Source organism: Eulemur rufifrons, chromosome 9 (assembly GCF_041146395.1).
Source record: "Eulemur rufifrons isolate Redbay chromosome 9, OSU_ERuf_1, whole genome shotgun sequence".
NCBI classification, from domain to species: domain Eukaryota; kingdom Metazoa; phylum Chordata; class Mammalia; order Primates; family Lemuridae; genus Eulemur; species Eulemur rufifrons.
This window is the reverse complement of record NC_090991.1, coordinates 10,614,702-10,628,913: the sequence shown is the minus strand read 5'-3', so window position 1 is coordinate 10,628,913 and position 14,212 is coordinate 10,614,702. Positions and strand designations below refer to the sequence as shown.

Here is a 14,212-nt window from a genome sequence, read left to right as displayed (position 1 = left end):
GAGGAAATGTCCTATTGTAAACCAAAAAAAAAAAAAAAAAGACAAGGAAATGAAAAATGAGAGAAAAGCTAAATTGGAGAGTACTGGAGAACGTTTTGATTTCCTAGTGCTGCTGTAACTCACTACCCCACACTCAGTGGCTTAGACAACACGAATTTATTATTTTAGAGTCCTGGAAGTAAAAAATCTGATTGGTTGGAAATCAGGGTGTCGGCAGAGCTGCGTTCCTCCTGGAGGCACCCGGAGAGAGCCTGTCCCCTTGTTTCTCCCCCTCCTGGGGGCCACGCACAGTCCCCGGCTCCTGGCCCCCTGCCATCTTCAAAGCCACAATGGCCAGCAGAGGTTGGGTCCTTTTCACCCAACATCACTCCGACTCTGACTCTTCTACCTCCCTCTTCTGCATTTAAAGGACCTGTGATTCTATTAATACTTGGCCCCCGCCTGGGCAATCTAGCATCATCTCTTAAAGTCAGCGGATTAAGCTCTAGGACTCCTCCCGCCATGCCACAATAACGTAGTAACAGGCCCTGGACACATTCCAGAGATCACTATTCTGCCCACCACAGAGGGGAAAGTTCACATACCCACGAAGTAATACAATGTACAAAGTTGTTCATGACAGCATTATAATGGAAGTTTGGAAACAACCTGAATGTTCATGAATAGGAGACTGGTGAAATAAACTGTGAAACATGCATACAATGAAATACTAAGCAATTGCTTAAAACAAAGAATGCCGTAGTTCTCTACGTACCATTATAGAAAGATCTCCAAGATTTATAACTAAGTGAAGAAAGCCAGGTATAGAATTATATACATAGTATTTACCCTTGTGTTTTTTTGTTTTTTTTTTTTTTTTTTTTTTTTTTGAGACAGAGTCTCACTCTGTTGCCCAGGCTAGAGTGAGTGCCGTGGCGTCAGCCTAGCTCACAGCAACCTCAAACTCCTGAGCTCAAGCGATCCTCCTGTCTCAGCCTCCCGAGTAGCTGGGACTACAGGCATGCGCCACCATGCCCGGCTAATTTTTTCTATATATATTTTTAGCTGTCCATATAATTTCTTTCTATTTTTGGTAGAGGTGGGGTCTCGCTCTTGCTCAGGCTGGTCTCGAACTCCTGAGCTCAAACGATCCGCCCACCTCGGCCTCCCAGAGTGCTAGGATTACAGGCGTGAGCCACCGCGCCCGGCCTACCCTTGTGTTTTAATGGGAGTGAGGGGCACAAATTCTAGGAATATCTGTATGTATATCTGCATATAGCACCAGAAATTCTACAAGGACACACAGAAAACTAACAAGTGGTGTGGAGTGAATGAACAGGAGATGAGGGTAAGAAGAAACATGTTCACTGTGTCCTTTTTTCCCCCCTCCATTTGATTTTGAACCATAGTAATATATTTTCTATCCAAAAAATTAAATGTGAAACTAAGCGCAAGGAAATTTCCCAAACCTGAAGATCACACATCTGCAGACACACAGTCTTGAGTGCCCAGCGCAGTGAATGAACAAGACCCACAGGAAGGCACAACCCGTGACGTTGCAAAGCACCGATGATAAAGAACCCGAAAGCTTCCAGAAAGAAAAACAGATCCCAGACAAAGGAACAGAATAAACAGGCCTGACCCATCTCGATAGCAAGACCTCATTCCAGAACCCTTTCTCCGCGGAGTAACATTGTCCAAAGTCTGTGAATTTTCAATCTATAATTCTATGTCCATTCAGGTGTGGGAATAAACGCATTTTCTGACAAGCAAGAACTCAAAATGCCAAGCTTCCACCAGCCTTTCTTACAAAGCTGCTGGGGTATACCGCACTTAAATGAGGGAGTTGACTGCAACACGCTGTGCAGCTCGGGGACTTGTTCATATTAGCAGTCACGCATCTCTGCAGTGCGGGATCTGTGGATGCTGGAGCCGGAGTGGCCCGGGTTTGGACCCCTAAGATGCAAAGTGGGGCTGTCGTGAGGAAGAAGACAGTGTAAGTTGGCACAGGTGAGGGCGACTGGCCCAGATCCTACCTGGGGCTGCCCTGGCTGCAGACACTGTCCTGCTCCCTCCCTCAAGAGGGCCCTCTTCCTCCTGGGCTGCTCTCCCTTGGTGTTAGCAGTAAGCAGGCTGCTTCCTGGCAGGTGGTGGCACGTTGTTTGAACAAACACAGACCCCGGGAAAACTGCTAGGAGAACCTCCCAGGAATTGGGCCCCTTATGCCACCAAACCACCTCCCCCAAGGGGATTTTACTCTTTAATCCTCACTCCTAGGAAGAATCTGGATTTGCTTTTGATAAGTCAGCGTTCAGAGTGCACACGCCAACACTTCGCGTCCTGTGCTACTTCCAGCTGCCCTGTGACTGTGCACTGGTGCACCCCAAGGGTTTAGAGATGAGAAGCTGAGACATTCAGCATGTGACATGACAAGACCCAGGCTCTAGCTGTCCTTATTTTCACCATTAATGTGTGCACAGGGACTCACTCAGCTACAGTGCTCTTAGTAAAACACTTCGAGGTTGACACAGCAAGAGAGATGTCTCCCAAGACAGAAGGGATTTCTGCTGAGCTGATTTTAGCCTCGAGAAGAGAGAGAGGGGAAGTGGCTGTCCAGAACAGTGCGAGAGGCTATGAAGGTGGCAACCCCTCTCACCTGGAACAGGACAGTATGGGAGAACAGAGTGGCACCCACAGCAGAACGAGGCAGTTGCCTGTGAGCTGAGGACAGCTTTGGTGTCCCCTGTAACCTTAGGTGTGACCAGCCCAGGCTGGCCCAGTGTAAGCCCATTGCCCAGCAACTCTTTGTCCACTCAAGTGGTCCCCAGCCTCATTTCTCTCTTCTCTCCCTGGGTGTCTGTACCATCCTCCAATGGCAGGGACTATGCCCTAAACCTCTCAGAACCATAAGCATCATACGGATCAAACCCCACTACTGTCTATGCAGCAGAGGCACTGCCTGGAGGCTGCCACCGACAGGCACTGTCATTGAGACGCCTTGGTAGGAGAGAAGGAAAACATAACTGAGAAAAAGGACCAGTTTTAAAAGCGTTTCTAAAAGCGCTTACAGGGATGGTTATGAACAACTGAGAGAGCCACCGGCTATTGGTTTCCGTCCTTCCATTCGTCTACTGCTCTCGAGTTCCCCAGAGGAATAAAAATGAAAAGTAGCCCACAGAATAAAAAGATACCAAATCTGATAAGATTCCTCCTGTTGAATCCCAGAGGAGGATAAATGTTACTCTCTCGGTTCCAATAATTACCCTCCTATGTTTGATATGGCTGAAAACTTAGGCAGTAACAAACTTTACATTCCAACCTCCAACCTAACTCGACATCGGCTCTGCAGCTGGGACCAGGTCCCCTGCCCTGGTGCACGTGTCCTGGTGTGCGGTGAGTGTGGAGTCAGATCACTGAGTGCCCGAGGGAGCCCAGCACTCGGGCAGCGCCAGTTTTGGGGCTGTCCTGGGGCTCAGGCCACAGCCGTGACACGTGGCCGCGGGTGCTGCGTGCAGAGAGGCCGGGCGAGGCTCACCTGTGTAATGCCCACCTTGCAGACTGCCGTGGTGGTTGCAGACGGCGTACAGGTCGTACAGGAAGTCCAGCGGGTAGGCGGTGGGCAGGCCGCCCGGCTCCTTCCAGGGAGGCCAGGGGCCCGGCCCCGGCTTGGGGCTGGTGCTTCTCTGGGCCACGTGGGGAGCCATGTTGAGTCCGGAGAGGGGAAAGTTCACCAGCGTGGAGAGCTTGTTTCTTCTCTCCCCCACTTGACAGAACCTTTTCAGGTGGATGATGAGGATGTCAGGCAGGGTCCACAAACTCAGCTTCACCATCCCCTGCTGGAGGACTTTGCAATGGGGACACTTCCACGCATCATCCTGGGCCAGCTGGAAAGAAAGCCACCCAAACCGTGAGGTCCCCGCGGCACACGGCCAACCCACCGAAAGGCAGCCAGCCCCCTTCCCGGCCGGGAAGTGGACCCCCAGGGCGGGACCTGCTCCTCCTTGGTGTAGAACTGGAAGCATTCGTCCAAGGTGCAGCTGTGCTGCTGGTGAGCCTGTTGCTGCTGCCACACGCTGTCGGCGTCGCGGGCCCGCTCCTCCTGCAGGCTCCCGAACAGGCTGCAGGGAGAGACCACTCACAGCACTCAGGGCGCCCCCAGGAGGGGTTTCTTCTAAGTCTCTACTCAGCAGACCCCGCGGAAGGCGTCGGCCAGGTGAGCTACCGCGCCCTTGCTGAGGGCTTCCGGGGAACCTCACACATACTCCGGACTCAGCGCTCACTCTATTGTCCTGGAATTCTCTCTACCCCCGCCAGCTCCTGCAGGGACCAAGTCTTTGACTTATTCGTCTTTGTTTTCCACATTCTAGCACAGGGCCCAGCACCTAGTAGGAGATCCACATGTGCTTACTAGACTGAAGTGTCCTTTTTCAAAGTAAGGCTGGTGTACTCAGTGTTACACGGGCAGCCCGGTGCAGTGATCAAGAGCATGGACACGAGCCAGACGGCCTGGGTTCAAAGCCCAGCTCTGCCAGGGACGAGCTGTGTGCCCTTAAGCAACTGCTTAACCTCCCTGTGCCTCAGTCCCATCACGCCTCTGAGAAATGTGGATCACAGTACTGTCCACACTTGGGTGTGACGAAGACTAAATAAATTGCATGTATGTAGCGTGCGCAGGGCAGGGACTGGCACGGGGTGAGTGCGGGGGAGTGGGTGAGTGCTGCGTAACCATTTGCTACTGCCGCTGTTAGCACTCCTAACAGCCACCAAGACTGTCACTACCCTTACTGTCATTGTTATTTACGTACAGACAACTCTCACTAAGGTGTCCCAGAGGGAGGGGCTCCGCCTCAGGGCTGTGTGCACATGCCTTACAATCACTGGGGGTAGCTGGGTCTGGGCAGGCCCTGTCTCCACTCTGCAGGAGGCAGATCCTGCTGAACTCACCGCTCTTTGGCAGAGCTGTCCCACTCCACCGCCAGCTTGACGTGGGGAGGGCCTCCCGGCCTCTTGAGGTGCAAAGCTCTGAGAAGAGAACAAGGGAGGCCATCAGAGGACACACAGCCACCTTCCCACAGCTCTGCAGGGCTCAGCAGTCTGCCTCCAACACTGGGACTCACGTTCCAAACAGAAATATCCAAAATTGCCTGTAAACCAAAGTCAGCTACCTGGGGGGTTGCTAAGTCTGCTGAAGGCTTAGTCCTACACCTACAGCCTAATGCCCTCCCCTGATCCTGCGGGAGCTTGAGAGCTCCGAGGACTTTGGGTTACCAAAGGACACAGATCAACTGTCTCACTGCAACCCCTGCTACATTCTCGATGTCTCAAGGGCAGTTCCACTTGGCCATCCTACACAAACACCCAACTCTGATGAAGCCCAAGAGAGCTGTTAACTTCCCCCCACCATGCTGCGGAAGGAACACCCTCAAGTCCATGTCCACCACCTAAGAAGTCTCCTTCCAGACCCTCCAATGTATAGAAAATCTCAGTGTAAACAACCTGCAGAAGAGATGGGACAAGAGCAAAGTGGACGACTTAGCCTGAAATCAACAACATGGATACAAGCCATGGGTGGCAAAGTCTGCACCCAAAAGAGTGTTTAGAATTTGTTGTAAGAAGAAAGGAGGGATGTCAGATGAGTCCTGAACTGTCACCAAGATGACTGGATAAAAGGTTTTGAGCTCATGGAAGGCACAAAGTCCTGTGGCTGAGTATTGACCAGTCCCAGCTGGAGTTGTGGCAGAGCCAAGAGGGATCAGGGAACAAGACACGTCTGGGACCAACGGCTCAGAGAACCCTGTTGTGTCGGGACAAACACTGATCACCCTTCATCTTTCTATAGACCCGGAGACCCAACCTGTGAGCCTCCTTCTGCCCCTATGCACCTCATCTGGTTGGTGGGTTTGGGAGAAAATAATCGGCTACAATCTTCCCCCTGAGGCCAGTACTCTTTCCTACGCCCTGCAGGGAGCAGCCTGGCATTCTCCCGCACCCACGCCTGGGCGTCCTGGAAGCAGGTCTGCCCTGCCGGTGAAACACTGGAGGTTTGGGGAAAATATTCCTTTCAGAGGAGACACATCAGAGAGGCCCAGCACCAAGCCTCTTTCCCCCAAACTCTCATTCCCACCATGAGGGAGGCCTGCAAACGGGGAGCTCTGCCTCGACAAAGGGTGCAGGGAGAATGTCATTTAATTCTGGAGGAACATCCGTGGAAGTCCACGTAGGGCTCACATCTGAGCCACCTCCTTTCTTTAATCAGTTTTACTAATAACCCTAAAACTTTTTTTATCTCTTTCTGCCTCCATCCACAGTCTACTTTTCAAGTGGAATCTAAACATGAGATGGAAAAGGAGAACTGGATCTTTTGTACAACAGAGGTGGATCTTCATTCTCCAACTCTGTTGTACAACAGGCCACAAAAAGGGCAGAGCTGTGGCTGCAGCCTGAAGTTGCCTCTTTGCATGGAAACCATTGTTCCCCAGACAGCGCCAGCATCACCCATCCCCTGAGTCACAGCTCTGATTCCAACAGGGGAGGCCGGTAGTTATCTGACATTTACACAGGGATGCTGCTCCAAGCAATACACATCCTTAACCAACTCTGCCCTTAAGGCGCTCAGAGGCTCAGAAGCACACAAAGAGATCATTACAATGCACCCAGGGTGCATCTGGGGACCGACAAGCAGGAGTCAGCCAGGTGAATGGGAAGGAAAGGGTCTTACAGGTAGAAGGCTCAGCAGGTAAAGGGTAGGGTGTGTCCTAGAATATCTAAGGCACAATGAGTGGCAGGCCATGGGGAGAAGGCAGGCTTTGTAGCCACCCTTGGAAGAGTGGACTTTATGCAGTGGGCACTGGGAGGCCACCCAAGGGTGAAACTGTCTATATTAAAATGATGTAAAGCCATAAGGTATAAATAGTAATCAATGTCTGATTTTTATAAAAGTGTAGATATATCCAGGAGTTAACCAGCCATGGTTCCCTAACTTCCTCACTGCGGTAACTGGTCACTCCTTAATGGCACTGTCCTCCCTGACAGGCGCAAGATTTGTGACTGCCCCACTGATTCTATAGATAACATTCCACTGTAAAGCCCAAGACGTGTGCTTCTCTAGATAACATCACTGTTATAAAGCCTAAGACTGGTCTTGGAAGTATTTTTCAGACTCTGCATTCTAGGGGGACCCACTGATGCCAACCAGACCTGTGGATAGGAGTGGGAACGGATCCAACAGTCTTGAGACCTCCTGCCCAGGAAATCTCCCAACTGAGAAGATAATCTCTGCTTCCCAACTCTATAAGCTCATTCCTCACCAATCAGCAGACCCAAATCCTTAGCCCTTTGCCCGCCAAATGATCTTCAAAAACCCTTTCTCCCAAGTTCTCAGGAAGATGGATTTGGGAAATTCTTCCCATGTCCTCGCATGGCGCCTGCGACATTAAACTCTTTCTCTGCTGTAACCTCTGCTGTCTCGGTGCATTGGCTTCCTCTCGAGCAGCAGGCAATGAACGTGGTTGGGCTGCAACATGGGTTTATAATAGACACCTGGGATGGATGCAGGTAAGTCAAAAGGGGGCTGCCAGAGCAGTCCAGGTACGAGGTGATAAGGGCCTGAACTCCGGCGATGGTGGCCAAAGTGGAATGGAAGGAAGGGGTCTGAGAAAGCACCAGGACACGGAACAGACCACGGAACAGGCCCAACGATGGACCGAATGCAAGGAGAATGCAGGAAGGTGCTGTCAGGGATGACTCCCCGCTTCCTGATTTGGGTTCCTTGGTAGATGGCAGTGTCACCATTTAGACACAAAGACGGGGAGAGAAAAGGCTTAAGCAAGAAGGGTTCAGACTGAAAAGAGTTAAATTTAATGTCTAGGAGACATTTAAGTAGGACATGCAGGTGCATCTCAGAGAAAAATCTGGGCTGGGGACACAGATCTGGGTGGCCTCAGCATGAAGAAGGGAGACAGAGTCAAGGGCAGGATCACCCAGGGACGGACCCAGAAGAGAAAAAAGGCCCAGGGTGGAACACAGAGGATCAGCAGTATTCAAGGGCCTCAGAGAGGGAGCGGAATGCTTTAAGGACACAGAAACAATTCTAGGAAGTATATTTCTAGGTGGTGCGTACGCACAATGGAATATTACTCAGCCTTAAAAAGGAAGGAAATTCCGACACATGCGACAACGTAGATGAACCTTGAAAACAATGGTGCTTAGTGAAGTTAGCCAGACACAAAAGGATCAACATCGTATGACTCCACTTACACAAGGGATGTAGCATAGTCAAATTCACGGAGACAGAAAGTAGAACGGTGGCTGCCAGGGGCCGGGGGAGGGGAGCAGAGAGTTTTGGTATGATGGGTACAGAGTTCCAGTTTTGCAAGATGAAAGAGTTCCAGAGATGGACGTACAACAATGTGAATGTAACTGATGCCACTGAGCAGAACACTTAAAAATGGTTAAAATGGTAAACTTTGTGTCATGTGTATTTTATCACCATTCAACAAAAAAAGAAATTTCTGGGAGAACAAGGAGGTGTTAGAATAAGCAGGAAGGGGCTTAATGGAGGGCCCCGTGAAGGAAGCATCAGGTGCCGGGAGGGCTGCACCCTGGGAGGTGGGCAGGGGTCAGGCTGCAGCGACACGTCAGGTGACTGGAAGGTGTGGGCCAGGAGAGGTGTGGTCTCAGGGAGGGCAGCCTTTAGGGTGGTCAACTTGCTATGCAACTCTACTCTTTCCAGTGCGCCTCAAACGACCTATGGTGAAAGATCAGTTGGTTTGTTTCCAAACCATTGCACACCAGTACTTTTATTTAAAAAATAATAATAATAAAAATGTAATGGGGGAGACGTACAAAACACAACTTTCATTTTTAGAAATTATCATATTTAACATATTTTAAGTGGCTCCGTCATATTGCTTTAACATTTCTAAATGCTTCCTCTCAAGTTCTTGTCCTGGACCAGTGACAATCAGCTAGAAGGCTGGCAGCACTCAAAGCTGACACTTTGAGTAACAGACTCTTGTCTCCAGGACTGAGTACCGGGAGGGGACCGTTATCCCCAGGGCTCCCTTTCCCCGTCACACACAAGCAGGCGCTGCCTGACATCCCTCCCGCCTCCCTAACTCTGTAAAACACCGACAAGCTCAGGGGGATGTGGATGGGGTGTAGGTCAGAGAACCTCCTGGCCGGCCCCCATTCTGGTTCCTGGTCTCCATAGAGGAGAGGCCATCTCTATGTCATGGATTCAGTCAGCTTTGGTTGACCACGTCAGGAAATCAGAGGACCTTATTGAGCAACTTGGGTCTGTGGGAAAATGATAGAGCAAAACTGCCTGGCAGATTAGATGTTGTGCTGGCGCCGTGGATTGCTTTGCAAGGGGGCACGTGGAGAATCGGGAAATCAGAGCCACCAGAGCCACAGCCACGCTGACACCATCCCTTAGCTGTAGTCCACGATCTCTGACAGCGTGGGGCCAATGATTCAGTGGTACAATTCTCACCTACCCCAGGGGGACATTCCAGTTCAAGTCAGTAGCATGATCTAATTGAATGCATTTGGTTTTATAGGTAGACCAATCTGGGTTCAAATTTGGACTTGACCATTAACTAGCTGCGTAAGTGTGAGCCAGTTAACCAGTCTCTGAAAACCTCAGTGTCCCTTTGTCTTTGGAGCGGTCATAATAGTATCTCACCAAGGGTTCAAAGCAGGGAATGTGCCCAAGCACCTAATACGATGGCTGGTGCTGGAGGTCACCGACAGCTAATCTTGTGAGCAATTTTCTTGATACATAGTCTCAAAGGAGGCTAGTCAAATAAGGAAGCACTCATTCTCTCACGGGACTTCGCCTTACCTGTCCACCGCCCAGTGGCAGAGGGGCCGACTGTCCTGTGGGGACAAGTAGCTGCAGGCCAGGGAGAGCCCCACAACCCGGATGGAGAACAGGGACCCCAGGCTCTGCCAAGACAAGAGCAGAGACAGATCACCACGTGGCCACTATGTCAGTTTCGGTTAGACTGTAAGTGCCATATAAATTTAAAAATGTAATCTTTTGTCTATAGAAAATTTTGAATATTCTCTTAATAATTGGTATTTGACATATAGAGATATTAACATAAAGGCTTTATGTTTTTTCAAAGATTCACACTACACATTTTAATGTAGTGATCTACTTCTATGTTTTAGCACCATAAATCTTCCTAAAAAACGAACGCAGTGTATTCAAGTAACAGACGTTTATAACTCTAGCAGATATTGGTACAGTTAATAGAAAATAAACCAACTATGTTAATTAATTATTAATAGGTAATTTAACCTACTTTATTAAGGTGATTAACCACAATGAGGCAATTATCTAAAAGCAAGTCAATGTATACTTTACATACCACACACAAAATAAATATTTACACATTTTTAAATAAGCCACCTAAAGAGATACTACCTTAGTTTTTATTCTAAGATACACATTTTATCATATTCTAACATTTCTGAAATTGAAATGGGTCTTACAATCAATGATACATTTAAATTGAAGATGGCTCTTAAAAATTCAATGGAACAAACAATATAATTCAAAAATGGGAAAAGGACTTGAACAGATATTTCTCCAAATATATACAGACAGCCAATAAGCACATGGAAAGATGGCCAACATCATTAGTCATTAGTCAAATCAAGACCACAATGAGATCCCACTTCAATCCACTAAGATGGCTATAATAAAAAAAATTAAAAATTTAAGAAAAGAAAACAGAAAACAACAAATGTTGGCAAGGATGGGGAGAAACTGGAACGCACATGCCTTGCTGGCGGGAATGGAGAATGGTGCCGCTGCTATAGAAAGCAGTTTGCCAGTTTCTCAAAAGGTTAAGTGGAGAACTGCCATAGAACCTACTAATTCTACTCCTAGGTATATACCCAAAGGACTTGAAAGCAGGGGCTTGAACAGATACCTGTACACTAATGTTCACAGCATCATTATTCTCAGTAGTCAAAAGGAAGAAACAACCGAGTGTCCATCAACAGATGAATGGATAAACAAAATGTGGTGTGTACACATGATGGAATTTTATTCAGCCTTAAAAAGGAAGGACATTCTGACACATGGTGTGACACGGGTAAACTTTGAAAACATGATGCTTAGCGAAATATGCTAGATACAAAAGGATAATCATACGACTCTAGTTATATGAGGTACTTAGGACAGGTAAATTCATGGAGACAAAAATTAGAATGCCGGTTACAGGGGGATGAGAATAGGAGAGAATGGAGAATTGTTATTTAATGAGTACAAAGTTTCGGTTGGAGATTAAAAATTTGGGGTATAGATAACAGAAATGATTACACAACATTATGAATGTAATTAATTTACACTTATGGATGGTTAAAATAAATAAATATGGATATTTTACCACCAAAAAAAAATCAATAAGATCTTCATTCAAATAGAGGAAATATGGTTCTTAAATTTGTCATGGATGACCTTGGCTACAACTAGAAAAAAGTAAAATTCTCTTTCAAATTCTGACAACAGTAAATGGCAGACATCTTTACTTAAAAAACACTGATGAAATATAGGTTGAAGTATGACTGGGGAAGAAGAGGAAAGCATTATAATTCCAGGAAAGAGAACACAGGAAGACAGAACGATCCAAAGCAGATGCAGAGAGCCGCGAGTCGACCCCTTTGGCTGTGGCAGCTGATGTGCGCAGGGAAAAATAGGACACAGGTTGGTAAGTACACCAGAACCCAGCCGCAGAGGGTCTTGTTGAGTGTGAAGTTCAGGGACTTTGTACGTTTAACTGGACTATAATCACATTCTAGTTGATCCATGACTTCAACAAAGAGAAAAATCAATGGCTGGAAGCAAGCTGACCTCAGGGGCTTTGATTCAGGATTGGCCACAGAAGGGTATTCTTCCTAAGGAGAATGCCAGCTTCAATATGGGGGAGAAAACTCCTTCCTATCACCCCGAATGGAGCCTTGCTGTGTGGATGGCAAGGGCACCCCTCATCAAAGCCACCTACACCTGCATGGAGGCAGCTTATCCCGCCTGCACACAAAGAAATGGTGCAGGCCTTGCACACCCAAGTGTACAGACTGCTATAAAAACGTTTTGGCGATGGCAAGTCTTTATTTTCCCATAATACATGCAAATTAATTCTGTCCAGCAAAGTGGTCATTTTTGTAAGAACATTTGCTTGTTCTCTATTCTTGGCTGGAGAGATTTGTTTTGAACCATCAACACATACATGTTCACTACACTCGGTCTCTTCAGTTCAATGATGAGAATTCTGAATATATTCTTCTCCAGTTATTATCACATTGAGCCAGTATTTAATATAGTGTTAAAAGAATTACAGGTTAAAAGGGTGCGCTAGCCTGGGAGCCTCTCCACCACTTAGAACACATGGTTCCTACAGAAAATCAAGCCCAGTGAATCTTTGGAAGGACATCCATGGCGGAGTTGGAAATTGCCTGTATTAGGATTTTGCTGGCCCCACTGATGGCTTGATCAGTTTCTAAAATTGCAGTGACTGCAGAGGTGTAGAGGCCAAGGTATAGATGTGTGAGCAGGTGGAGGACAAGGACAGCTGAGTTAATGTTCACATGAAAGTGGTTTTGTCCACTTTCAATAGTCAGTAGCTCAAGGCTTGGCGGAAGGCTAAAACTATTACTAGAGATGCTGACCTACTTGCAGAGAAGTTAGAGTTTCTAATTTGGGCGCTTTGGCAGATACACTCTGTAGCACATTGAATAAAATCCTTTAAACATAAAAGTTGGTACAAATGTAGTGAAGGTCTTTAACAAAGTGATATTTGGTATAAATCCTACATCAAACATATGGTTTTCCCTGAGCAGGAAAGAACAAGAATTATGAGGAATTATCTCTGAAATAAGTTTGACGTATCCCCCATATGAAAAGTTCTTACTAGGAGAATAGTTAAGGGAAAACACAAATTCAACACTACTGACCTGTCCCTAAAAATTTCAACATCTTCTGTGTCAAGCAACCATCAGAACAGCTCCTCATATTATGGGAGCTAAAAATCAACGATTTTTAAATATGTTTTTTTTTTGTTTGAAAACTATTAATCTGAGAATAAATAAGCAATGAGGAAAAAACTTGTTTTCCCTTGAGTTTCTATCTCAGTTTTTTAAAAAAACTGGACAAATTATTTTAATGTCTAGTTTTCATATCTGGACATAATCATCCATTCCCCACTGAAATCATATTTCAAGTCCCTTGAAATTTCTGACTTAAATGTACAGTTATAATTTATTACAATATGCCATCCTCCAGGGAAAACTACGATAAGCTATCAATACACAAAATTGAGAAGAATAATGTAAATGCCATTCTTTATCCCAATGGTGTCTTGAAAGAATTAGCAAAAAAAGCTCCATCCATGAAAGGTATTTTGTAATATCATAAAGAGTAAAATACTACAGCTATGAAATGTTTACTTAGTTACATATAATATAAATGAAAGTTGTTTATAAAACAGTATGAACACTCTCATCATTAACAGCAAATTCTCAGCTCTCCTGAGCTGCGCCTAAGTTCCATCCCCTTGCACACACACACACACACACACACGCATGCACACACACACATGCACACACACACACACACGCACGCACATGCACACACACACTGACCTGTACAGAGGCCTCACTCTTCATGAGATAGCGAACCTTACTGAGAATAGACTGCTGGAGCTGGAGCCAGGATATGGCTCTGTCTTCTCTTATCAGGAAAGGTGGCCCAAACCTGAAAATCCAAGGAAATCAGGTTATTCTAACAAAGGAAAAACCAACAACATCCAACAGTCACAAATGGTTGCTCTACTCATGGCTTCTTCTCAATTGGATAAGCCAAGCACGACAACTCAAGAACAAAAAGGCAAATAATCTCACTAAAAAGTAGGCAAAGGATCTGAATAGACCTTTCTCAAAAGAGGCTATACACATGGCCAACAGTCATATGAAAAATTGCTCAACATCACTAACCATTAGGGAAACGCAAATCAAAATCACAATAAGATATCATCTCACCCTAGTTAGAATGGTTATTATCAAAAAGACATATGTAACAAATGTTGGCAAGGATGCGGAAGAAAGGGAACTCTCATACACTGTTCGTGAGAATGTAAATTAGAACAGCCGTTATGGAGAACAGTATGGAGGTTTCTCAAAAAAGTAAAAATAGAACTACTATATGATCCAGCCATCTCACTAC

At 46.6% G+C, this 14,212-nt stretch overlaps 1 protein-coding gene across 2 annotated transcripts in view; it reads right to left on the bottom strand.

Moving 5' to 3' along the window:
* USP43 (ubiquitin specific peptidase 43) overlaps positions 1 to 14,212 on the bottom strand; it is a 62,125-nt gene that overhangs the window by 17,429 nt on the left and 30,484 nt on the right. The window contains exons 8-12 of one of the 2 annotated variants that reach the window (XM_069483381.1): positions 13,633 to 13,744; positions 9,824 to 9,927; positions 4,924 to 5,001; positions 3,971 to 4,097; positions 3,515 to 3,863 (exon numbers count right to left, since the gene is read on the bottom strand). In XM_069483381.1, the coding sequence (XP_069339482.1) occupies positions 3,515 to 3,863; positions 3,971 to 4,097; positions 4,924 to 5,001; positions 9,824 to 9,927; positions 13,633 to 13,744 (770 nt within the window). The remainder of the gene's footprint in view (positions 1 to 3,514; positions 3,864 to 3,970; positions 4,098 to 4,923; positions 5,002 to 9,823; positions 9,928 to 13,632; positions 13,745 to 14,212) is intronic. The other variant, XM_069483382.1, reaches the window with a different exon arrangement.